Source organism: Cyrtonyx montezumae, unplaced genomic scaffold (assembly GCF_038088225.1).
Source record: "Cyrtonyx montezumae isolate F1298 unplaced genomic scaffold, pur_monq_1.0 scaffold_4, whole genome shotgun sequence".
NCBI lineage: Eukaryota > Metazoa > Chordata > Aves > Galliformes > Odontophoridae > Cyrtonyx > Cyrtonyx montezumae.
Genome location: NW_027072045.1, coordinates 73076 through 97207, shown reverse-complemented (window position 1 = coordinate 97207; position 24132 = coordinate 73076). Strand labels below are relative to the sequence as shown.

General features: G+C 41.9%; 2 protein-coding genes across 4 annotated transcripts in view; both read left to right on the top strand.

The window, feature by feature from the left end:
- The first annotated feature begins 7653 nt into the window (after nucleotides 1-7653).
- TCTN3 (tectonic family member 3) lies at nucleotides 7654-19516 on the top strand. Its single transcript, XM_065746760.1, has 13 exons — nucleotides 7654-7961; nucleotides 8635-8753; nucleotides 11933-12063; nucleotides 12387-12495; nucleotides 12571-12689; nucleotides 14962-14997; nucleotides 15430-15504; nucleotides 15596-15721; nucleotides 16805-16900; nucleotides 17146-17243; nucleotides 17742-17904; nucleotides 18676-18813; nucleotides 19272-19516. Exons 1-13 carry the CDS (start codon nucleotides 7654-7656, stop codon nucleotides 19491-19493), a joined length of 1740 nt encoding a protein of 579 aa, XP_065602832.1. The 3' UTR covers nucleotides 19494-19516.
- A 3705-nt stretch (nucleotides 19517-23221) lies between these two features.
- Nucleotides 23222-24132, top strand: part of ALDH18A1 (aldehyde dehydrogenase 18 family member A1) — a 40814-nt gene continuing 39903 nt past the window's right edge. Inside the window, exon 1 of one of the 3 annotated variants that reach the window (XM_065746944.1) lies at nucleotides 23222-23238. The gene's annotated coding sequence lies outside the window, so the exon portion shown is untranslated. Of the gene's footprint in view, nucleotides 23239-23398; nucleotides 23477-24132 lie in introns of those variants that run through there. The other 2 variants (XM_065746946.1, XM_065746943.1) reach the window with 2 other exon arrangements.

Here is a 24132-nt window from a genome sequence, read left to right as displayed (position 1 = left end):
GAGGGATGAAATTTAGAAGTATTATTGTGCTTGGATGGCAGTCTGCATGCATCTATGTAAAAGATGGCAGTTTTCTCTGATTCAGTGAAAACATTCTAGAACAGTTTTTCACTATTAAATACAATCATGCTTTTTGTTATATGCAATTTAGCTGCTACTTCACTGTCAAGATCAACCAAATGGTTACTGATAGCCATCTACACACCTCAGCAGTGACCTACTTCATATTCGTTCATCTTGTTCTGTAAGCTAATTTAAAGGTTTTAAGTACAGATAAATTCCAAGGACTGAGTAGAACTGCAGATGTTTTTGGAAACCCATTCTTTCTGTGAAATAAAGACTCTTAGTTAATTGTTATGTATTGCCAGGTAGTTCATAAGAACCGATCGCATCACTAGAGTGATCGATTCTGGCTGCTTCAAGAACACTCAGAACTTCAGCAGACAAGCTCAGTAGTGGAATGAAGGTCAGTACATCTGTTCTGAACAGAGTAAATGTTTATATCTCAAACTTCTTCCTCCCACATTCTTCTTCTGTCCCAGCACATTGCTGATTACAACGTATCCTGGAATTCTGTTGTCCCTGCTCTCCTGTTGAGTTTGCCTTGTAATCACAGGCTTGTTCTCTGTGCTACCCATGGAAATTTTCAAAGTTCCATGCTGAACTTCTGGCTTATAGTACCTAAGTGTTTTCCCTTACTGACTAATGATTGTGTTAATGCCTTCCTTGCGCTAATCAAGAGTATGTGATCTCGGTCAGAAAACAAATTGTGAACTGTGACCTGCCTCTTACAATTTTGGCACAGAACAGAAAAAGAAGACAGAGGATAACAGTGTGGACACTGTCAGTGTCAGTTGATTAATAAGTATAATCTGGTACCTACTCAGGTTATAAGACACCCATAATATATAATACTTTCATAAGTGAGGCAATACATTGTCCAAGAAAATTACTAGCTTCACTTCTGGAAAAAGCCGGGATTTCTTTTCTTCCTTTTTATTATTTTTTTTTTTTTCCTGCACCTCTCCCTGTAGTGTAGCTTCTGCTTACTTCCTTCACAATTAACCTATTTGTGTAAAATTAAAGAAACAAATTTTAAGGAGTGCAATAACATACCTGATTCACAATGCACCTATAGCCTGGAAAAACATTAACTCTTGAATTGTTGCTGGTATAGTAAGCTCAAAGCAGAAGTCTGAATGACCCATTCTAATAAGAAACTCATCTTGTGACAGTAACCTCACTTTCTCTAAAAACATTATCCATGAGAAAGGCTAGGTAGAAACACAGAATATTATAAAAGTATTTTCAGACGTGTTCAGACAATAAACACAAATTCCTAATTAATACAGCCCTGTTGGAGATTTCTGGAAGAGTTCATCTTTGTGGACATCTAGTTTATTCTAATGCAAGAGGTAGATGTCAAGTATGAGAACACCAAGTGAAATGATGGATCACAAACATCTGGTTGTGTGAAAGGACATGTGACCAGAGCTCAGTACTCACCTTGCTTTTGTTTTCATCCTTCAGTTTATCGCTCTTCTGCCATCATGTGTCAGACTGAAGCAGTTTTTGAAATAGGGGATAAATATATCATGCTAGTAATTCAGTAATAAATATATTTCTAAGTATTTCCCATAATGGACAGTTCCACCAAACCAAAAAGCTAAGTGAAAAGAAGAGTATGTCATATTTGAACATGTTCAGGAAAACAGACGGATCTATGTAATTTCCATTAATGTCTTAATTTGCCAATGATGATCCAAACAATAAGACTTTGCAATTATTGAAGACAATTTCTCTTTTTCTTTTTTTGTATCTTCTTGATCTTGAAGACAGATTTTTACTTCCGAAAGAGGTGTTCTCCTTGGCTTCAGCTATATTTGAACTGCTCACTGACATAGTGTATGCATTCTCTCTATGATGTAATAATAACATTCCATGGTAGATGTACTACAGCGATTACAATGTTTGTTTTGAAATAAAAAAAAAATCTATATGGTAATATATAGCAAGATTCAGATTTTAGGGAGTATTATATTTTATATACCATCAATATTGATAACACCTAATGCATTTTCTTAAAAATAAGATTAAGCTGTATAAAATTACTCCTTATAAAACAAGTTTTAGGCAATGAAGCTTTTAAGTAGCAAATTAAGAAGAGAGGGAACAATTTTAATGAGCTTAAATGAAGACTTTTATGACTAATGCTTTGAAAATGGCATCTACTAATTTCATAAAAGGCCACTTGCATTCTGCTCTCACTGGCAGAGAAATATTTTATCAACCTCTTCGGTGAGTAATAACTTAGATCTTCCACTGAGTGGTGAATACTTGAGAGGACATAAAATGCCTTCATTTTTAACTTGATCACATTAAAATACAGACATATTCAGATTCAGATACAGCATTTCTTCCAAGCTCAGGATCGGTGTGCCCCTGTGAGTAAGAAATCAGGCAAGGGTCTCAGGAGACCAGTGTGGATGAGCAAGGAGCTCATGCGTGAACTCAAAGGGAAGAGAAAGGTCCATGAAATGTGGAGGCTTGTACTTAGAGTCTTCCTCAGGGATCAGTGCTGGGTCCGGTACTGTTCAACATCTTCATCAATGACCATAATGAGGGGATAGAGTCCACCCTCATCAGCAGGTTTGCTTGATGATATGACCCAGGCAGGCTTGACCAGTGGGCCCAAGTGAAGTACAACATGAAGTGCCACATGAAGTACAACAAATCCAAATGCAGGGACTTGTACCTGGGTCAAGGCAACCCTCACTACCTATACAAGCTGGAGGATGAAAGGACTGAGCACAGTCCTGCCAAAAAAGACCTGGAGGTACTGGTAGATGGCAAGCAGGACATGAGCCTGCACTGTGCCCTTGTGGCCCAGAAAGCCAACTATATCTTGGGCTGCATAAAAAAAAAAGTGGTCAGCAGGGCAAAGGAGATGATCCTGCCCCTCTGCTCTGTGCTGGCAGGGCCTCACCTGGAGTACTGCATCCAGATGCGGAGTCCTTAGTGCAGGAGAGACATAGACCTGTTGCAGCATGTCCAGAGGGGGACCACAAAAAGTGATCCAAAGGATCAAACACTTCTCCTATGAGGACAGGCTGAGAGCTGGGGCTGTGCAGCATGGAGAACAGAAGGCTGTGATGTGATCTGAGAGCAGCCTGTCTGTATCTAAAGGGGAGCAACAGGAAAGGGAGGCAGCATACTCTTTAGCAGGGTTCATGGTGACAGAACAAGGGGAAATGGCTTCAAGTTCACATACGGGAGATTTAGGTTAGATATAAGGAAAAGTCTTCTATAGTGAGGGTGGTGAGGCACTGGATCAGGCTGCCTGGAGATGTGGTTGATGCCCCATCCCTGGAGTCTTTCAAGGTCAGGCTGGATCGGGCCCTGGGCAGCCTGATCTAGCTTTGATGTCCCTGTGCACTGCAGGGGAGTTGGGCTAGGTGGCCTTCAGAGCTCCCTTCCAACTCTATGGATTCTGTGATTCTATTACTTTTTACAGCATCCCAAGACCTATTATTTGTAACCAGGGAAATTATACCCACAGCCATGAGCTACTAAGTTTTGGCATCTGTTCTACCACATCCCTTTGAAAAGAGAGGAGAGGACTTACAGAGAGCACCAGCTATGACAGCTTTGGAGAGAGTAGCGTGTGCGGTGAGAAGTCTTTGATTGATTGCTTATGGTAGTTTAATTTTAGAACACAAACACTGCTGACTGATGTCAGAACTTTTTATCAGTATCTAGTAAACTTGTTGCTGTTCTTCCCTGCAGGTCATTTAGAGCTACATACTCCTGTTATTCTTCTTGGTCAGCCATCTACTACCTAAATTATGTTCTTGCCCTGAAATATTATCAATAAATTTAACATGATTTTTTTCTCCTCACATTTTTTAGATTACATAAATTTTAGCTAAGCAATGCTTTTCATGCTGAAATATATTACAGAATGTCATTTCTGTTATAAGAGCTAATTGATAATGTGATTTGTTATGTTGCTGACACATAATTCAGAAAGTTATTTTAGAGCCGTTGATACATGGAATAGCACTATCCTTTTAATATTTCTTCTATGAATGGATACTGCATAAGGGAATGATGTGGTGCCATGTAGATGAAATATTTTCAGAAGCTTTTATTCTTGTTGTTTGGGCTTGTGCCAATGTCTTTCTTGTCAAGAGCTCATACACCATAAGCGGTCTGTCATGTAATTTATACCTTGCTCATTAGATGGCAGGAATTTTTCCTCTAAGTTGTAGGAAAAGGTGTTTTAAAAATTAAAAGCTCTCAGTCAAATAATTTGTGAGCATTCTCTAGAATGCTCATTCTAAAAACTGGATTTTTTTTTTTTAATCAAGATCATTTATAAAATATTAATACTAGGACTTGTCTTTTTGAAAGTGCTATTTGTATGAATGTTTTAACAGAAACAAATCAGTATTTCATCATGGCTATTTCCACTACAGTTGTTAGGAATTACTCTTTCTTTACAGTATTGGATGAAATCAACAATCTTCATACAACTTCTATAATTTTTGGTCCACTTACTGCATATTCAGCATTAAAGAATGATAACCTTCAGTATGACACTTTTTATGACTATGCGACAATTTATTTTTCCAGAACAAGTGAAGGCAAGGAGCCTCTTGGGAGTTCAGCATCTTAGGTCTCTACAATACAGACACATCTCTCTTTGTAACCATGGAGCCACACACTCCAAAGATTTCTTGGCCTTCATTGCCACCACCTGCTGACTCACTCTGTGGGGAAAAAAACTTGCTACTGCCAGCCCAATTAGTTTGCTATGAGAGTGTGTCACAATTTTTTTCATTCTTGAATCTTCGCTTCAACAAATATGACATTTACCCAGACCTTTGCACAGCCTGTTTGAAATACGACACAGTCATCGTTCTGTGAGCACAGAACATATCTGAGAATCTCTCTAGTTTTCTCTTTTCTTCTTCCACTCCCAGACTATCCTGTAATTTGAGAATCCACTTTAATTGTGGCTGTCTTATAATTCTCACTTGATGGTCAAATGACTTCATTATTGAAAATTAAATTGAACTGTTCTATCTGTTCTGGTGAATGCACCCTAAACTAGCTGTCATGTGGCATTTCTTGGAACTAGTAGATTGACTCCAAAATTCTAGAGTGAAAACTACTGCATTTCAGCAAATGCTTTAAAATTGCTGAAAACATTTGCATATGTGATCAGAGGAAAATTTAAGACCTATTTAGTTTCACATATGCTGAGATTCTTTCAACATCTTGCAGTGAATTTAACTGAAAGTGGCATCTTTTTATATTTACTAATTAAAACTCATTTTCTTCCATTCATTTTCTATCACAATTTGAAAAACACCAGAAGTATGAAGCTGTTAAGATGCATACTCAAATCAGGATCTGAAATAGAAGTCTTCTAGAACGTTCTTTCTCAACACTGTTGTTTTTTGTTTGTTTGTTGGGGTTAGCTCCATTCACATCTACTGTCTTTGGGAGATTAGCATTCTGAGCTTCAAAAGTTTATTACCTGGGCTGCTGAATCCTTCATCTATGTAAGATGCAGTTTCTTATTCTCCATTGTAAATTTACAAAGATACATAAAATACATTAATTTGTATATGCTTTTTTTCCCTTCATTTCTAATTTTGCTATATATCTTTTCCTGAAGTGACTCTTCACTTCTGTACCATCAGGAAATTTAATCATGTCACTGCAAACTGCTAGGAACATACTGGAAGAGAAGATATAATTTCCAGTACTAATTCCCAAAGTGATGAACTAGTTATCTTCTGGAGTCACTGCATGAATATCTACTGTCACCATCTAGAAGTACAGTTTATCACTTCATGTCCTTAGTTCTACTACTATCCAGGATTTTACTGATTGGTATTTAGCAAAGTAATACAGAAAATATTTTCCTAATATTCCAGGCAATTTCCTTATGACTACACTCCATAGCCTTAATTTAATTATTTTCTAGTACCTCAGAAATGCCAACCAGATATTATGTATATATATATGTCACCCACTTCTATTGTACTTAACCAGCATACATCGCACTTCTGTAGGATTCCATCCCAGATTCTCTGACTAATATTTCCAAACATTTCCAAACAAGCAAAGTTTACAGGTCCAGTGTTTCATTAATAAGGACACTACTCTTTATCAATGCTTTCTGATAAAGTCGTGCCATCAAACTGCAAAGAAATTTTTGGTCATGCTCATTCACCTTTCAGACAGAGGTTGTTGCAATATAGTTAGGGATTATCAAAAATAAACAGAAATGTTTTTGAAGAAAAACACTTTAACATATTATTTCTATCAGTTTAGTACATAAACCACAGTAGTAAACTATTAATATATCCATTGTACCAGGATATCAGTGTTCTTTCTAACCTTCGCAATTTTGTCTTTTTTATACTAGATTACTATGAAAGAATAACAGTCAGCTTTGAAGCACTGAAAGATTTCTGGGTTTATTTGGGGTTCTGTTTGATGTCAAGTTGATGAGCCAGCAGTGTGCCCTGGTAGCCAAACAGGCCAACAGTACCCAGAGTGCCCCAGACCCAGCACTGCCAGCCAGGCAAGTGAAGAGATTGTCCCTCTCTGCTTTGCATGGTATGGCCTCGCCTTTTAAGCACTGTGATCAGTTTTGGGCATCACAATATATGTAAGCCATAAAACTATTAGAATACATGCAAAAAAAGCTATGAAGATGGTGCAGAATCTAGAAGGCAAGATGTATGAGGAACAACTAAGGGCCCCTGTTTGTTCAGCCCAAAGGGGAATGAGCGGAGGCCTCGTGATGGCCTGCAGCTCCCAAGCAGAGGAGCAGAGAGGGGCAGGCGCTGAGCTCTGTTCTCTGTTCTCTGGTGGCAGTGACAGGACCCTAGGGGACAGCAGGAAGCTGCATCCAGTATGACCAGTTGATTGTTAGAGGAAGGTTCTGCTCAAGGATCATTTTGACGCCACTCCCAGAATTAGGGCTTGAGTTTAGGTGGTGCAGGGTGGTCCCCAGGAGCCGTGACTCCATGATCCTTGAGGGTCCTTTCCCATTTGGGATGTTCTACGCTCATATGATTCTATTGACGCTGTTGTAAAGGTTTTTTTTTCAGTTTTGCACAAATGAGATAGATCACAGAATTCTGCATGGCAAATCCTCCATCTAGTGAAATCAGTGACAACATTAAGTTCAAAATCCAACTGACGGTATTATTTTATTGTCAATTCAATTTTGTCAGGAAAAAAAAAAAAAAAAGAGGGAAATGGAGACGGAGCCACCGTGGCTTTCAGGCGATGAGGCTGAGCACCTGGCATCACATCTGTCCCAGCTAAGAGGAAGCCCGCTGCCCAGCAGGGAGCCCGCCCGGAGCCCTGCCGGGCGACACCGCTGCCGCTCGCCTAGACCGGGCGCACCGCAGCCGCCTTTCTGGCTTCGGGCAGACGCCCCCGCCGAGCGCCGCCGCCCCGCTCGGTGGGGTCGACTCCACCCGGAAGGAGCCGAGCGGGCGCGCCCGCCCCCGCGCAGCGCTTCAGGCCGGAAGTTGACGCGGGCGGCGCCACGCACAGCTCTCCGCTCTCGGCAGGCCGGAAGTGGAGGGGGGGCGGGGGGGAAGCGCGTTTCTTAGCGACGACATGAGCGGCGCCGGGGCCGCGCTGCTCGCCCTGCTGCTGGCGCGGGTGGTTCAGGGTGGGCCTGGCAGCGCGCCCGGGGCCGCGGCTGAGCTCACCGCCGGGGGCCCGCACGAGGCGGCGGCTCCGCACCGAGCTTCTGTCGTCCGGGTGGTCCGGGGCGGCGCTCGGATCTCTGTCGACAGTCCCCCGACGTTCTTCCACTGCCGCGTCCCGCGAGCGGCGCCGAGCACCCTCCCCGCTGCCAGAGGCTTACCCGCCCGTGGCCGGCCGCCCGGAGCCGGCAGCTCGTCCCACCTCGCCAGCAACAGGTGGGGGTGCGGTCTCCCACCGCCGCGGTTGTCTGTCCGCGCGGCGGCGGCCGTTCCGGAGCTGCTGAGCGCGGGCGGAGAGGGTCTGGCGGAGCTGCGGCGGGTCTCGGGAGCCGCGGTGCCGCGACGCGAGCTCCGTCGCCGTATTTGTCGCGGATCTTTCTCACGGGAAGTGGCTCTTTTCTGGGGCTGGTCACAGAAAAGTTTGGGGCGGCTGGTATCTGTTTGTCTGCGAGAAGCTGAGCTTGGATAACTCGTGGTATGGCTTTTGGTGCAAACTGTGAGGTCTTGTCGTAGGAACAAGCGATTCGTATACAACTGCAGGGATGCTGTCAGGGGAAGGAAGCTTCAGCTTTGGGACATTAAGAGCTGTGGGAGAACCTCGGCTTTGTTGGGAAAGAACCTGCAGGAGCTGTGATACGTGGATGCTGAATTTTGTTACCATTTCTTGTTCTAAGGAATTTCAGAAGGATTTCTAAATATCGAGTGTATCCATAAAGTTACTGCCATGGGGAGGGTGGCCTTCCGAAACTGATTGCTCATGCAAATTGTGCATTTATTCTTGTGAGCAGGTGAATGGTAATAGCGTTGGTAGTTAGTAAGGTAAAAAGTGAAATACCGCAAGAAAATTCTATTTAGTTGCCTTCTGTGTGTGGGTGCGCTCTGTTTGCAGGTCTGTGAATCAGGTGTGTGTGGAAAGATCACTCATATTCAGAACTAATACTCCTTATCGTACTGATACCGTTGTTGTTTCTGGTGGACCTGATCTGTTCTGTGTGCAGTTGGATGACCGTAAGTAACTTTCCTTTCCTTATATATGGAAAGAATAGGGAATCTATTCTGAAGCTTGTGTTATAGTTGTTATTAAATATTTTGGGTGCTGCAGCTCCTGTAAGACCACTGGGGATTGTGATTCCTTCACCGAAGACAAACAAAAAATAATCATTTTGCTCTGTTTAAGGGTAATGTCTCTCTTGCTAAACATAAGAAGCTTGTATTAGTCACCTCTTAATTTGAGATACCTTATTTTGCTATACTTAGAGCAGTAAATAAATGTTGACATTCAAAATGCATTATAAAATTTTCAGAAAGTGATTTCTGACCATGTCTTGCATTCCCTTTTTCTTGTGCTTATTTTCATGCTTTCTTCTTTGCTGGGACCCATTTTTTTCACTTTTGCAGTTTTTCTCAGTGCTGCCTTTTTGCTGTCTTGGGCTAAAGGTGGAGTTTCACGTTTGTCTTAATTTGATTGACAGTGTGACTGCTTGTCATATACCTAACTGCTTATCCTGACCCTGTCCCTTCTGTCTAGTAATCATATGTCTGGCTGAGTTAAACAGTCAATCTTGATCCATCTTGATCTTGACATTTAGAAGAAGAGACCAGTTCTGTTTTGTTTTCAGCTGGGATAGAGCTAGTTTTCTTCCTAGAGGTTGACAGGGTGCTGTGTTTGGATATAAGGCGGAAATAATTTTAATAACGTGCTAGTATTTTAGTTGTGAGTTAACAGTGCTTACCCTGAATCTTGGCTTATTACACTATGCTCTGCATTAGGAGGCTGAAAGTAGCTGACCCAAACAAATCAAAGGTGTTGCAGCATGCTGAACAGTAAAACTGGGGGGAGTTAGCTAGATAAATACAGTTGGCCAGCTATTTATACAGCTAATGAGTTCTAAAGTTCTTACAGTTATGTCTTTTCTGATTCTCCATCCCACTGCGGGGGGGTGGTGAGTGATTAGCATTGTGGTGCTTAGCTGCTTGCTGGGTTAAACCACACGGGATTCTTAGGGGCAGCTGGGAATATGGGATATTTTGAAAATACATAAACTACTTCTGAAAGCACTTCTGTTTCACGTATCAGCATCTCAGAATAGCAACTTTATCATTAGTGTTCGTAGGTATTAGAAGAATTTTCCTCAATTTCTGCTCATAAATCAGTAGCAGAACTAATACAAAAGTGCACTTTAAAGACACAGGAAGCACTGTCCACTACTTATTGTGCCTCTTACTTATTTAGTTTAAGTTGATCTGGTCTCAGATAAATCACCTCAATTTCTTTTTCCCTGTTTCTCTAAGATTAGCATTTAGTGGATAGTGCATTTTCTTGAGGAAACTGAACTGTGAACAAGTCATGTATAAATTTTTTTTCTCCAAAAAAGTTGAATATCTTAGGGTTTGCTGCAGAAGCCTTTTTCTTCCATTTCCAGCTATATTTTGCATTATGTAATGCTTATTCTCTGTTGTCAATTATTCCGCTCTGATAATTGCAGGGTATATAGAAGAAGAAAGTAGCATGTGAAGGTAGCACATGTTTCATGTTTCTTTATAATGATTATACCCTCAAGCAAATGATAAGAAAGCTGTTTTACTTACCTAGAAGTTTTACAAAAATAGGAACTTACTATTCCTTGGGCCTTTGGCCAGGTGTACTCTTTGCTGAGTAAAAAACTGACTGCATGGCCAGGCCCAGAGAGTGGTAGGGAATGGCATTAAATCTAGCTGATGACCAGTCACTAGTACTGTTCCCCAGGGGGTCAGTATTGGGACCACCCTGTTAAATGTCTTTACTGACAAAAGGATTTGCTGCACTTTCAGTAAATGTGCAGATGACACCAAGTCGATCAGCTTGAGGGTAGGAAGGCCCTACAGAGAGATCTAGATAGGATGGACCGATGGGCTGAGTCCAATTGTATAAGCTTTAACAAGACAAGTGCCGGGTCCTGCACTTCTGTCTCATCATGCATCTCTATGGGCTTGGGTGGCTGGATAGCTGTGTAGAAAAAATGGATCTTGAGATGTTAGTTGACAGCAAACTGAACACAAACCAGTAGTATGCCCCAGTGGCCAAGAAGGCCAATGGCATCCCAGCTTGCATCTGAAATAGTGCAGTCAGAAGGAGCAGGGACGAGATTGGCCTCACCAGTGCCAGGTACAGAGAGACACACCTTGAATGCTGTGTTGAGTTCTGGGCCACTCACTAGAAAAGGTCATTGAGGCCCTGGATCATGCCCAGAGAAGGGCAACGAAGCTGTGAAGGATCTTGGGGCACAGGTCTTATGAGGAGTGATGGAGGGAACTGAGATTGTTCAGTCTAGAGAAGAGGAGGCACACCTTGTCATTCTCTACAACTCCCTGGAAGGAGGTTGTATTGAGGTAAAGGTCAGCCCTTACCTCAGACTACCTTTGTCTATTCACAGTTCATATGTATGTTGAAGTTTATTCAGCATTAATTATTTTCAATCAATTCAACATTATCTTTACAGATTTCACATAAAAATAGTGTTCTGACATAAAAATGTCAGCTGAGTGTAATTTGGACTCTTAACAAAATGGAGAGCACATATCAAGATAGTTGCCATAAATAATTTTTATTATTTCAGAAGATCACATTTGTATGTTAACATGTTTCTCATTAAATACTGCAGACTACTACTGATGATACTGTCTTGTTCATAGCTCATATTACCCTCTGTTGGGGAACTATTAGGTCAGGGCTTGAACTGGTGATTGAGCACCTGGTGTAGGGGTATAGCTGGCCAAGGGAACCCAGGCAAATTGTTTGCACCTGTGCTCCCAGTGCCACCAGAAGGGGTGGCCCCAGAGTGGAGCCACCTTGGGATCATTTAATGGGCAGCCACTGAAGGAAGAACATCTTTTGAACCTGGACTGCTTCCTGAGAAAGAATGCTGTATAGCCAGCAATCTCCTTCACCAGTTGGATGAGTTAATCTCTTCTTTCTGTATGTGACTGTTGGCCTACTTATGAAAACTTCGCCTGGTATTGGCAAGAACCTGTCAGAAACAGTTTGTCTACTTCAGAACACCCTGTAAGCAAACTAAAAATTAACTAATGTATGCTACTATATAGCTTATAATTATTGAAATTGTCCCTTTAAAAATATTGGCACAATGTTTACTTTTTCTTAGAATTCTTTTCTAGTAATTCAAATGTTTTCTTTTTTCAACCTTTAGCAAAGTTGAACTATTTCCAACAGCCAAAGCATATCAAAGAATCTGACTTTCTGGAGCTCTTGAAGAAGCATGGCAGGCACTCTTTCTTAGCAGTATCACAAGTCCAGCCATCATTCTCTGCCTTTTATCGAGTGAGTTGAAAGAAAATAGCAACCAGTTTGCAGATATGTTTGTGCTGTAGCTGTCTGTAATGAGACTGAAAGAGAACAAATTCAAAGATCCTTTGTATTTTTCTTCCCTTTTTAAACCATACTGGTTTTCAGTCCTTTTCCTTACTGTGTAAAATGTTTCTAATTAGTTTTCTTGTGTTTAAAAGTTTGTTGAACCCTTCAAACAAAACTGAGTGCAGAGAAGAAGTTAAAGTTTGCCTCTTTGCCCTGATCTCCTCACTCTGAACTTAGTCTTACCATTCCACAGTGATATTGTCTGTAAATTCTCCAAATTGTCTTTTCAGGCTGGTGATCCTATACTAATCTACTTTGATTCGGTATCTGTGCTGAGCATGCTTAGACAGCCGGTAAAAGTGGGAGTCAGTGGAATTTGTGCAGATGGAAATCCTGCTGGTTAGTACAAGGAAAGGCATTTCTGAGGTTTGTGTACTTCTATTTTCTCTTATTTCAAATCATCTCTTAACTCAGGCTTCCTGGAAAGTAAACGCACAAGCTGTACTCGTGTTTTCACCAACCTGAGCAGGAGCTGTGTTACTGACCCTGCCCTAGATGCTGCCTCTTACTACCGTGACTTTGCAATACTAAAGGTGTGTGTCATATTTTTTCTGTTTGTTCAATGTCATATTTGCTTGACTTACTACTGTCATCCATTTCAATTTCATGTAACTTGGGAAAGGTGATTTGGTGCGTAGTATCCCTTGATCTTCTGATCATGCTCTTCTTGCTAGAAGTCCTGAAATGAAGTTGAAAACATCCCTGATCAGTGATGAACCATCACTTCAATGTGTTTTCTAATCAACTTCAGACTAAATGCATATAACAGCTATTTCATTGATATTTCATATTTTACCATTGAAGTACAACTCTTACATTTTAAATAGACCATTTATCAAAATATTTTACCTTCTCTTCCGTCAACTTCATCAACAAAGTAAAGTATATTCTCAGGAAAGAATGACCTTTTTTTTTAATTTTTTTTTTTGACACAATATGTTCCTGTAAAAAATTCCATCTAATGCCAAATGTTGTATAAGCTTTATTTCACAGAATGGTTGAAGTTAAAAGGGATGTCTGTAGGTTCTCACTTCGAACCTGCTGCTCAAGCAGGGACACCTAGAACATGTTGTTCAGAACCATGCCTAAGGTGGCTTTTGAAGATATCCAAAGAGGGACATTCTACAAGTTCTCTGGACAACTTGTGACAACTCTGTTATGGGAAAGAGGTGCTTCTTGATGTTTAGGTGGAGCTGCTTGTGATACAGTTTGTATCTGTTGCTCTGTACATCGTGTAGTTCCCAAATGAAACACTCAAATATCTCTTCCTTCTGCTGTCTTCTAGTCTGAACTTGATACAGAAATCTGCTGTATTAGACGCTCCAAAAAGGAGACACGAGAGGTCTGGTGAACATTTTTACTTCAGTCTTTCTGTGCTTTATCAGAATCTACTTCTCTGTTTACAGGCAGCTTTCTAAAGATCTTAGGAAATCTGCACCCATAAATACTACAGCAGTCCACAACTCAGCATCATGAGAAACATTACAAAGAAAAACAGAACAGTTGGGGCTGGAAGGGGACCTCTGGTCCATTTGGTCCAATCTCCTGCTCCAGCAGAGACACCTAGAGCAGCAGGGTGCCCAGGTCCACGTCCTGGTGGTTTCTGAAGACCACCAAGGGCAACAGTCCACAACCTCCCTGGGCAATGTCCATCAGTGCTCCATCACAGACATAGTAAGGAAGCGCTTCCTCACGATCAGATGAAGCTTCTTGTGTTGCAGTTTGTGCTCACTGCCTCTTGCCCTGGTATTGAGCACCTCTGCAAAGAGCATGGCTGCATCCTCTTTGCACTCTTTCTTCAGGTATTTATACACATTGTGAAGATCTCCCTTGAGCCTCCTCTTTTCCAGACTGAACAGCCCCAGCTCTCCCAGCTTCTCCTCACAGGAGAGAAGCTCCAGTCCCTTGACCATCTTGGTGACCTTCCATTGGCCTCTTTTCAGTATATCCATCTCTCTCTTGTTCTGGGACCCAGTATCGTAGATGCAACCTCTCTTTACCTGCTGGTGATACTTGGCTTAATGCTGCCAGGAATACTGTTGACATTGTTAGTGAGAAGGACACATTGCTGACTCACATTCTACTTGGTGTCTACCAAGGTATGCTATGTTGTTTTCTGTAGGGCTGGTTTCATATATTCTAAGATTGAATTCCATATCAATTTCTTCTTTATTAATCCTGAAAATAATGTCAAATAACCTTTTTTTTTTTTCCCCTGTGTTCACTGTGCTAGTTTTACTGAGTAGATAGGTTAAGAATATTTCACTTTTCATCTCTTCTCACTAGTTTATCTGCTTTGCTGATACACCAATATGATCTGTCAATATTAGCACCTTATTAAAAGCTAGTTGCTCCTCTTACCCTTTAATTGGAGTTATTCTTCTAAATCTACATAACTGGTAAGAGAGTATTACATTGACCAAATGTTAATACGTGTTTTCTGTTCTTACTTGCTTACTGTGGGCGAAACTTGTAGGAACTAAAGTGGGTACTTCATTCCATAAGGGGGAGCTCCAGGCATGGTTCAAAGGTATATCTTCACGTATCTGTATATTGCAGTTCATTGTCAGGGCCAGGGGTAAAAGTTGTCTTCTGTTCTTCTAAGAATACAGTCTTTGTCATATATCTGTAATTTCTATCAATGGATGACAATTTTTACTTAAATTACTTACCTTAAATAAGCTAAATAACTTTTGTCAGTGACATACCTTGCATATATTTTGTGTTGGTCTTGTGACTTTATGTGCAAACTCAGAAAATCTGTTGGTATTTGGTGCTATTAATTGGCTTGTTTATTTTCCTTAGGTTCCGATCAATGGCGCTATTGCAGAGTCCATGAAGGTCAGTCTCTGTTGCCAATGAAAGTAATTTCTGCTTATTAAAGTAATTTCTGCTTATGAAAGTAAAGTATTGGAAAAATTAGGTATTCATAATAATAACGATTTGAGAACTTGGAAGAGTGGGAATATTCTGTGTCTGTAATAAGACTCATTGTAAGAAAGTGTGATGTTACAGACAAAAGTACAGAGGTATAAGGCAGGATGTGCTTTTAAATGATTGAGCATGAATGACGTTGGAATCAAGGAGGTAGCTTGCTTTCTTTAAAAAACAGCAACTACCAAAAACCCACAACAAAACCGGTCAAAAAAAATGGTATCTGAAACAGACACAGCTACAGCAGGAAGGTAAATCTTGGTTGGAAAAGCAGTGGGAAAGAGTAAGACCTGTTCTTTTTAAACAACTGCTATTCATTAATATGCTTACTGACTCCAGGTAAAGATCAGCCCAGTTGGACCACCTGGAGCTCCCTACGTGAAAGATAACACGTGTAACAATGCTGTTTCTGAGGTATCTCAACCTTTTTTATTAGCCGTAATGCTAACTTCATGTTGTTACCCTACTACTGTGTCTCTAATTCTTCTCTGGATTGAACTTTCAGGTGATCTATGAGATAGAATTTAATGGTACCCATGGTATTCAGAGTGTGTCTGTCCAGTTCAAAGTGACCAGCATCTCTGGGAACTCTGGATTCTCACTGCAGCAGCACTTTACTTTGCATTTCTGGGTCAGTGTCCCATCTTTCCTGGGCTGTTGCCAAGTTTGTGTTCTGCAGCTTTTGACTTGATTCTGTACAGATGAGATGTGAATAGAGTATTGTCACAGTACTATGGTAACATCGGTACCCTAGGACTAAGCTCTCTGTCAAAGTAGGAAACATAGCTCTGCTCTTAAATGAGCCATGCTAGTAGAACAGGCTCAGTTTAAGCAAGCACACTTGTGCAGTTTTGAAGGGACTGGTTATTGTGATCTGACTGGGTTGGGTTTGTTTGGTTGGTATTGATTGGTTTATATTTATTTATTTGCATTGGTTATTTTTGATGGGTAGAAGGGGAGAGAGAGGGTTAGGGTCATCAGCACAATATCAGGAAGAAAGATGTTGGAGCTGATGCTGTATCTGAGATGTTCAGAGTTTGTGAGCAAAGTTGCTGTGTTTGTTCCAGGTACTTAACTTTGCCTGTGTGGTAGGAATGAGTTAATTTGCATGGGGTGGACAGCTGGGAGATACTAATGTGTTTTGAAGTTTATGGAAGCCTTCTTCTACAGAGGCAATGCAAAGTTGGATAAATAGTGACCTGCAATAGTTAGTAAGTATGCAGTACAACCTTGTTGAATTTATTCTTCAAGACTGTCTCCATAAAACAGTTTAGAGGTGGTGTCTCTCAGAATCAAGGTCTTGTTCTGCAGGTCATCTTTAGAATTGCCTGGACTAATATATTTGTTTCCTTAGGCAGAAATGCTGAGCAACTGTCTCAAAAACTTACCTGGTACAGTCCACACTTGATAATAATGACATTAGTTGTTTTGGGCTATTTGTTTGGTGTCTTTGTTGTTTGTTTGTTTTTACCTCCTGGACTACATATTAACTTGTCAGGTGAAAAAGACTATCTGGAATCAAATAGTGGAGGTTTTGGTAGCATATAGTATTCATTCAGTCATTCAAAAAATGGGTTAAATGTACTTTTCTGAGAATGCAAATTTGCTTTCCTGAGGTGAACAGATCTCATTAACGGTAATGTTTTTCTCTCTTTTTTTTTTTTTTTCTTTGTAACATTATTTCTTGCTTTGTCTCTTCTTTGCTTCTTTGTAGACCAGGACACTTTCTCATACACTGCCTAGAAGTGGAAACCCTGGTTATATCACTGGAGCACCACTGCTGATTGCAAACACTAGTGCAGTCCAGCATGTATCCTTTCTGTTGTCATGTTCTATCTGTCACTAGGTTTTTTGGCTTCTGTTACTTTGGATTCTTAAGATTGTACCTTTACATGTGAGGGCATACTTCAGTGTAACTTTGCAGCCAGCAGTACACTTTTTGGTCTGGGCTGAATTCTAGAGCTGTGATAGTGCGAAGGAGGAATGTACAGTATGAAGATTGTTAAATACAAGTAGAGTTTTTTGTGATCTGCTCCTTGACATGTGGACTGTTAGATGAGCATTTTACGGAGTGAAGGTGATGGAAGTTGCTCGCAGTTTTTGAGACACACAGTACGGTTTGGAAGCAATATGAGGTCTGGCTGCAAACTCAGGTAATAACATGCTCTGTGGTCACCCTTCGTGAAACATCTGGGAGGCCTGGAGTCACTTAGTGTCTCTTTCTATAACTTTTCACTAATTTCTGTGGAGCCAAGGTCCTTCAAGGTCACCAGTAGTATTTATAAAGATCTTTCATGTTAGCCCTAAGAGGACTGGACTATCAGAGGGATGGTGAACCTCTAGAACAGTTTGTATTTGAGAAGTGTATTATAATAGAACCTTAAAAAAATGACTATTCTAATTTGGTTAACTATTTTGTTGGTGAAAGGTCAGGTACTCATCATTGAGATGTCTTAAAAAAAAAAAAAGTGTCAGCATTCATCATGTTATCCTGCCATGTTCTTCTTCACCTTTCACCCTGCAGAAAGAATAGAAAGTTGACTCATTAAAATAGAAGAAATACTTGTTGCTGAGGGAGGATGTTGATGCCATCTACATCTGTCTTGGAATTCCCTTTGGAATAAAGCTGTTAACTTTTTTCTCATTTCTAGACTAACTCAAATGGAAGGAGGTAATTGCAGTTACATCCAGCTGAAGTTATACGAAGCCTTTCAGGGGATGAACCAAGCAGAGGACATTGCTATAATTGGTAGTGCTCGTTCAACCCAAGTAGAAGAGTGGATGACCATTCTGATCCAGAACTGCAGTGTACAGGTAATATAAATGCAAAAAGTCCATCTAGATTTTTTTTTCCATACCTAGATTTTTTTTCATATCTTTGTATTAGTTTGAGAAGTGTGAGTAATGTAAAAATACGAACGAGCTTGTTCGTCAGGGCTAGCTTTATTTGTGTGATAATCCACTGACTTTCAGGGATCTTAATATTCATAAACAGTAATATTGATTAGTGTTCATATTGTTAGTATATTTTCTAAACAAAAAAAAAAAACTTGATAGATTTATTCTCTCTTGATTCCTTTTTATGGTATTCAAATGGCCAAGAAATGTTTAATAATATAGTGTTGTACTACCTAGTTTTCTGACAGTGTTCTAGGATTAATAGAACCTGTTAACTCCCATTAATCTGATAATTTCACCTTTTCTGATTTTTTTGGTTTCTATTTAGTGATATTTATACATTACCTAACTAAAGCTAAGAGCTTGCAATCCAAGTACTTGCTGGGGAGACAGCTTCTGTTTTAATAATTATTGATCTATTAGAAGGTGTCCTAATAGAAAGCAAATTCCAAGTGATAGAGCTGAAATAAATTGTCTGGAAATAAGGTGACAGAAATAAGGTGACATAAGATGGATACAGTTCTAAAATGGGCAGCTGACCTGACCAGAAGTTATGGGGTTAGTCCTGAAGTAAGTGATTGAGGTTCTGAGACTTTTGCTACCTGAAGTATTGGGATTTGACCATAATGGTCCTTTTTAACATTTAAGTTACAGTACTGAGATGTTTAGATTATGTTTTATTTTCAGACTGACAATTGCAGTTCCTGTTGCATGGTTCCTGTGACCCTGGATATACAGATATTGTGGACTAAGATGGGTCTCCTGTCCAACCCACAAGCTCGAATATTGGGTGTACGGTTCTTTTATCAGTGTCAACCCCTGCAGGTATGGAACTTGAAATCCTTCTCCATATCCAGCAGTAATGAAATGGGATTCACAAGTTATTTAAGAACCAAGGGATCAAATGGTCTTGATGTTATTGAGTTGTAATCTACTGAGTTTTGGAATTGGTCTGGCTACAATGGCAAGAACTCGTATTTAACTTATCTGTAGAGGAAGCAGGGTTTATTGCTTTAGAGATAAGTGCTCTCAGTCAATTGTTCAGCTGGAAAAAGGTACTTTCTTTCCAACCAGAAACCACTTCATCTTAAGTAGTCAAAACTTTAAATTAAGCACAGTGCAAAGTTGTGGTTATAAGAGCTCAGTAACTATGTGTATGTCTTGTCCCTTGAAGCCTTGTGGAGCACACAAGCTGTTTCAAGAGTTCATTAGGGAACTTAGCTGGGAGGTGCATCTTTTGCATTAGGCATGCTGAATTCTTTCTACTTTCCTTTTTGTTACAGCTCCTAAGCACGAGCTTGGTGCCTTTGACAACTGTTGTTACCTTCACTGACATGACAGAATGGCCAGAACTTCCTCGTGGCCTGCCCAAAATACACTGGAAGCTCCCATTTGACTTTTTTTTTCCATTCAAAGTGGTACTGAATGTTGAAAGAAGTTACAGAGATTATTTGACTGCCTGTTTTGTTATGATTCTAATTCTGTCTAGTATTCTCTGCTTTTGAAGAGAGTCAGATAGATGGGACAGTTAATTTATACATTCACAGTGTGATCCAGATTGTAAACTCATACATTTTTTTCTCAGGTTTTTATACTGTGTTTATGGTATCTTATGTGTCTTCTGATGATGGATTAATTCACATGACTAGTTTCTGTTCTGTGTCCTCTCATTCTCCTGTTTTCCATGTGCACAATCTTTAAACCTCATTGAAGTGAGATTCTTGAGAGATGGGGGTGGTCAGATGTTGCAAGAAGGAGGAGCAGGAAGGAGGAAGTTTGGAATGAGCTTGTTTCCAGAAACCAAGAGTGCTTTCTAAACCAGGGAACGGAGAGGGAAGAGGAATTTATAGATGATTTATGACTGAAGCTTATTGTGATACCTTACTCACCTGTGGCTCAGTGGGACAAGAAAGTAAGTCACTGCTCTTGAAGTCAGCGGTGATCTTTTTGATTGACTAGTCTGACCCACTTAATCACACAGATTGCTCAGTCAACTTTGTTCTTGTTCCTCATTATAATTTAAACAGAGTCGTGCAAAAGTAAACTGAAAAACGTGTATTTAGTAGAATGTCAAAGATAACCTTTGTTTAAAAGGTTAATAAATAATCATGACCAGTACGAATCGTGCGGAAGCCATGTAACCAACGTGGCTTCACCAGGAGCATATCATGCCTGACAAACATGGAGGCCTTTCATGACGGAGTTACAGTGTCTGTGGATAAAGGAAGAGCAACTGCTGTCATCTGCCTGGACTTGTGCAAAGCGTTTGATGCTGTCCCACATGACATCCTTTTTGCAAATGGATGGGCCACTTGCTGCATATGGATGGTTGCACTCAGGGAGTTGCAGTCAGTGGCTCAATGTCAAAGTGGAGACCAGTGACAAGCGGTGTTCCACAGGGATCAGTGTTGGGACTGGTGCTATTTAACGTCTTTGTAGGAAGCATGGACAGTGGGATTGAGTGCACCCTCAGCAAGTTTGCAGGCGATACGTTAGAGGGAAAGGATGCCATTCAGAGGGACTGAGACAGGCTTGAGAGGTGGGCCTGTGCCAACCTTGTGAAGTCCAACAAGGCCAAGTGCAAGGTCCTGCACCTGAGTTAGAGTTATCCCAAGCACATATACAGGCTGTACAGAGAATGGTTTGAGAGAAGCCCTGAGGAGAAGGATTTGAGGATGCCCACTGATGAAAGATGCAACATGAGCCAACAATGTGTGCTTGTAGCTGAGAAGGCCAACCATATCCTGGGCTGAGAAGAGAAGTGTGGCCAGCAGTGTGAGGGAGGTGACTGTCCCCTTCCTACTCTGCTTTTGTGAGACCCCACCTGAAGTACTGCATCCAGTTCCAGGGCCCCACACAAGAATGACATGGAGCTGTTGGAGAGGGTCCAAAGGAGGGCCATGAAGATGATGGTAGAACTGGTATACCTCCCCTATGGGAACAGAAGACATGGCTCTGAGAGCACCTTCTAGCAGCCTTCCAGTACCAGAAGGGGCCTACAGTAAAGCTGGAGAGGGAATTTTTGTAAAGGCAGGTAGCAACAGAATAAGGGGAAATGGCATTAAACTGGAAGAGAGGAGAATTACACTAGGAATCAGGAAGAAATTTACTGTAAGGGTAGTGAGACACTGGAACAGGTTGCCCAAAGAGGTGGATGTCCCCTCCCTGGAGGCATTTAAGGCCAGGCTGGATGGGTCCCTGAGCAACCTGGGCTAGAGGGAGGTGTCCCTGCCCACAGCAGGGCTGAATGGAACTAGATGATATTAAGGATCTCTTCCAACCCAAACCATTCTATGATTAGAGGGTAACTTCACATTTAACTTCACAAAATCAGTTCTGATTGATTGCATGGGTTATGGGCTTGGTTGGAATTCTGTACAACTATCTGCTGCTTCGATTGCTTCTGATTCTGGGGCAGGCTATGAATGCCACTCTGAATGCCTACAATCTCCTCGATATGGCTGGTGCTAACAGTACAGCAATTAGTTTTTATTTTAGATAGAAGTGGCTTCTCAACCATACCTGCAATATTTTTGCAAAACCTCTAGCAGAACACAGTTGTAAATTATACTGCATGTCCTCTCATTCCCCCTAATTTTTGGAATTCATGAAATTAATTTAGAGCTGACACTAACTGAATTGAAGATGAGATTAGTTGGAGAAATTTCCCAGATGTCATGCTACCAAGTTCACCATGAATGAAAAGAATATGGTAGCTTAGTGTTTCTGGCTTATTTTGCTAATTTCATTAGCTGATTACAGAGACTATTTTTATTCTGCAAGCTGCAAGTACATAGAAAAGCTATAATTATGTGATGCTTTAGTATCATAATTCTCCTTGTGCTAGGAACTAGAGTCAGAAATAGTTCCCTCTGTAACTTGAACAAGCCTGGCTGAAGCATGTTCAATTCTAGTAATTACATTCCTCGGGAATGTGGGTTTAGAATCTGCTGTTTTCTGTGGTGATTTATATAACTGTCTACCTTGTCGTGTTCTTTGTTTTCCCAGAATGTCTGAACTTAAATTGCCTCTGCTGCAATTATTTTTCAGTGAACTGTATGACAATGTCACACACAAGGCAACATTTATACAATAATTAGGAAACTTAGGTCAGATACACAGAGTAGAGAATTTTGTTTGGATTATTTTTGGTAAAGTCCCAGCTGAACTTCCACAGAAATCGTGCACTGGGGGATGCTGAAACTGCATGTATGCATACTTTTTCTTTCCACAGCCACTGACTGGTGTACTAGACAGTGACTGTACTAAATACTTTGCATCAAAGGAGCAAGACAGTGCTGTGCAATTTTTCAGCTGTCTGCATTCTGTCTGCCTCTCTGATGTCATCTTTTGAGGCTGTACATCTGTTTTTGTACTGTGAAGGACACAATTTTAAACTACCGCGTTGTAAAAAGTTAATGAAGTGCATTGCCAGTGGCTCTGTGAATTAGGATCCCCTCCACCTCCTTTTACTTGAGACTTCCCTGTTGGCTTGCAGATTGTTGTCACATTGGCAACAAAAAACAGCAGGTGTTCTTATTCTTGCTGTCTGAAAGAACGTTTGGAGTTCCACTTCCTGCTTTCATTACAGATTTTTTTTTTAATTTTTTTTTCCCTGGGAAACAGATGTAATGAGAATGGAAATCTGCCATCACCCTGCCATAATGTAAGAGAATGCATGGAATGCAAAGAAAAAACCTAAGAGATCTTAAACTTTACTGAAAGCTCCTTCCTGTGTTTCTGTTTTCTTCTGGCACAAAGTGAATGTCTCAGTGTTAAATATATGCCTGGCTTCTGCCACTGTTTATTGCTGCAGACTTTGTAGAGAAATAGGAGGTGTCTGCCATACTTAATTGCCTTCTTCATCTGGCTCAGCTTATGGTTCCACTGAGCCACTGTACGTTTACACATCTTAAGGAATGATTGTAATAAAAATACATAGGCAGGGTCCTGCAGTGCACTTCCAGATTTCCTTACAGGATCACGTCCGAGACGCGAGCGGCACGGTGCTCACCGGGACCCTAACGCTCCTGCATCACAGGAGCCGCGCACCTGCAAGTTCTACTGGAACGCTCACTTCCGTTAGCGCCGCCTTCCGCTACCCTTACCGGACGGTCACGGGGAGCCAAGAGGTGATGTTACGCTGCGCCTGAACGTCTTTCAGCGTCTGCAGTACAGTGAAACGGCACTTGAGGTGGTCTGTTCGGCCGAGCTGAGCCGCGGCGAGCGGCGCGGGAGCCGTGGCAGACGGTAGGCAGGCCGTGGATGACGACCACGGACCGTGGCTGGCTGCCGCGCGCCGCTGGGCTGTGCGGAAGTGGTGCCGCCGCCTTCCTGCTGCCGCCGCCGCCGCTCCCGGCTGCAGCTCTGCTTAGAGCCGGAACGGGACGGAGGTCGTCGCGGTCGGCGGAGCGGGTCGAGCTCGGCTGGCGTCGCGCTACCGGGGCCACTCTCGCCTGTACCGGAACGCTCCTTCCGCTCCCGCCAGGTGGGCACAGAGCGGAGGGCCGTGGCCGACCTCGGTCCCGTGGGGCCGGGAGCTCTGCGGCGGGGGACGGGGAGCAGCCGGCGGGAAGCTGCGGGCCGCGGCGGGGGGTTGCGGAAGCGTGGGGAGTTTGGTCGTGGCCGCGTGTCGCCGAGCGCGTGGTGGCTGTGCGGAGGTGCGGCCGTTGTCAGCCGCGGGTCCCGGCGACCGCTGCCCCGTTCTGCTCCTGAGACGCGGTCAGGCCCGCGGCTGTTCCTCGCTGCAGGGGAATGGGGTCTTCTTGAAAACGAGCGTGCTGAGCCTTGCGACGACACAGGTACTGTATGCACAGCGTGTGCCGTGCTGCAGGCAGCCGGGTGCTCATCCTTCTAGCTCGTTCAAGTCATCCTTCTATCTCGTTCAAGTTGTCTTGAGTCGCGTAGACTTTATTTCAGTTTTTCGTGGTGTCTATAGAGCTGTTACAAAGAGCCAGTGACGGAGTGAAATAGCTCCTTGGGCCACTGCAAACAGTAGTCAGAGAACTACGTTGATTTCATTCATCAGGAGTTGTGGAGGAACAGGGCTGCTGCACTTCTTTGGCCATCCTTTTTCTCTGTATGTCTCTTGGGCCTACTGTGGAAATTTCTCATGTGAGCCCAAAGAAAACAAATAAACCCTCC

Coding starts and splice junctions, on each gene's coding strand:
- TCTN3 (XM_065746760.1), top strand. CDS start 7,654: ATGAGCGGCGCCGGGGCCGCGCTGCTCGCCCTGCTGCTGGCGCGGGTG. Junction 12,496..12,570: donor TGCAGATGGAAATCCTGCTG/GTTAGTACAAGG, acceptor CTCTTAACTCAG/GCTTCCTGGAAAGTAAACGC. Junction 18,814..19,271: donor ATCAGTGTCAACCCCTGCAG/GTATGGAACTTG, acceptor TTTTTGTTACAG/CTCCTAAGCACGAGCTTGGT.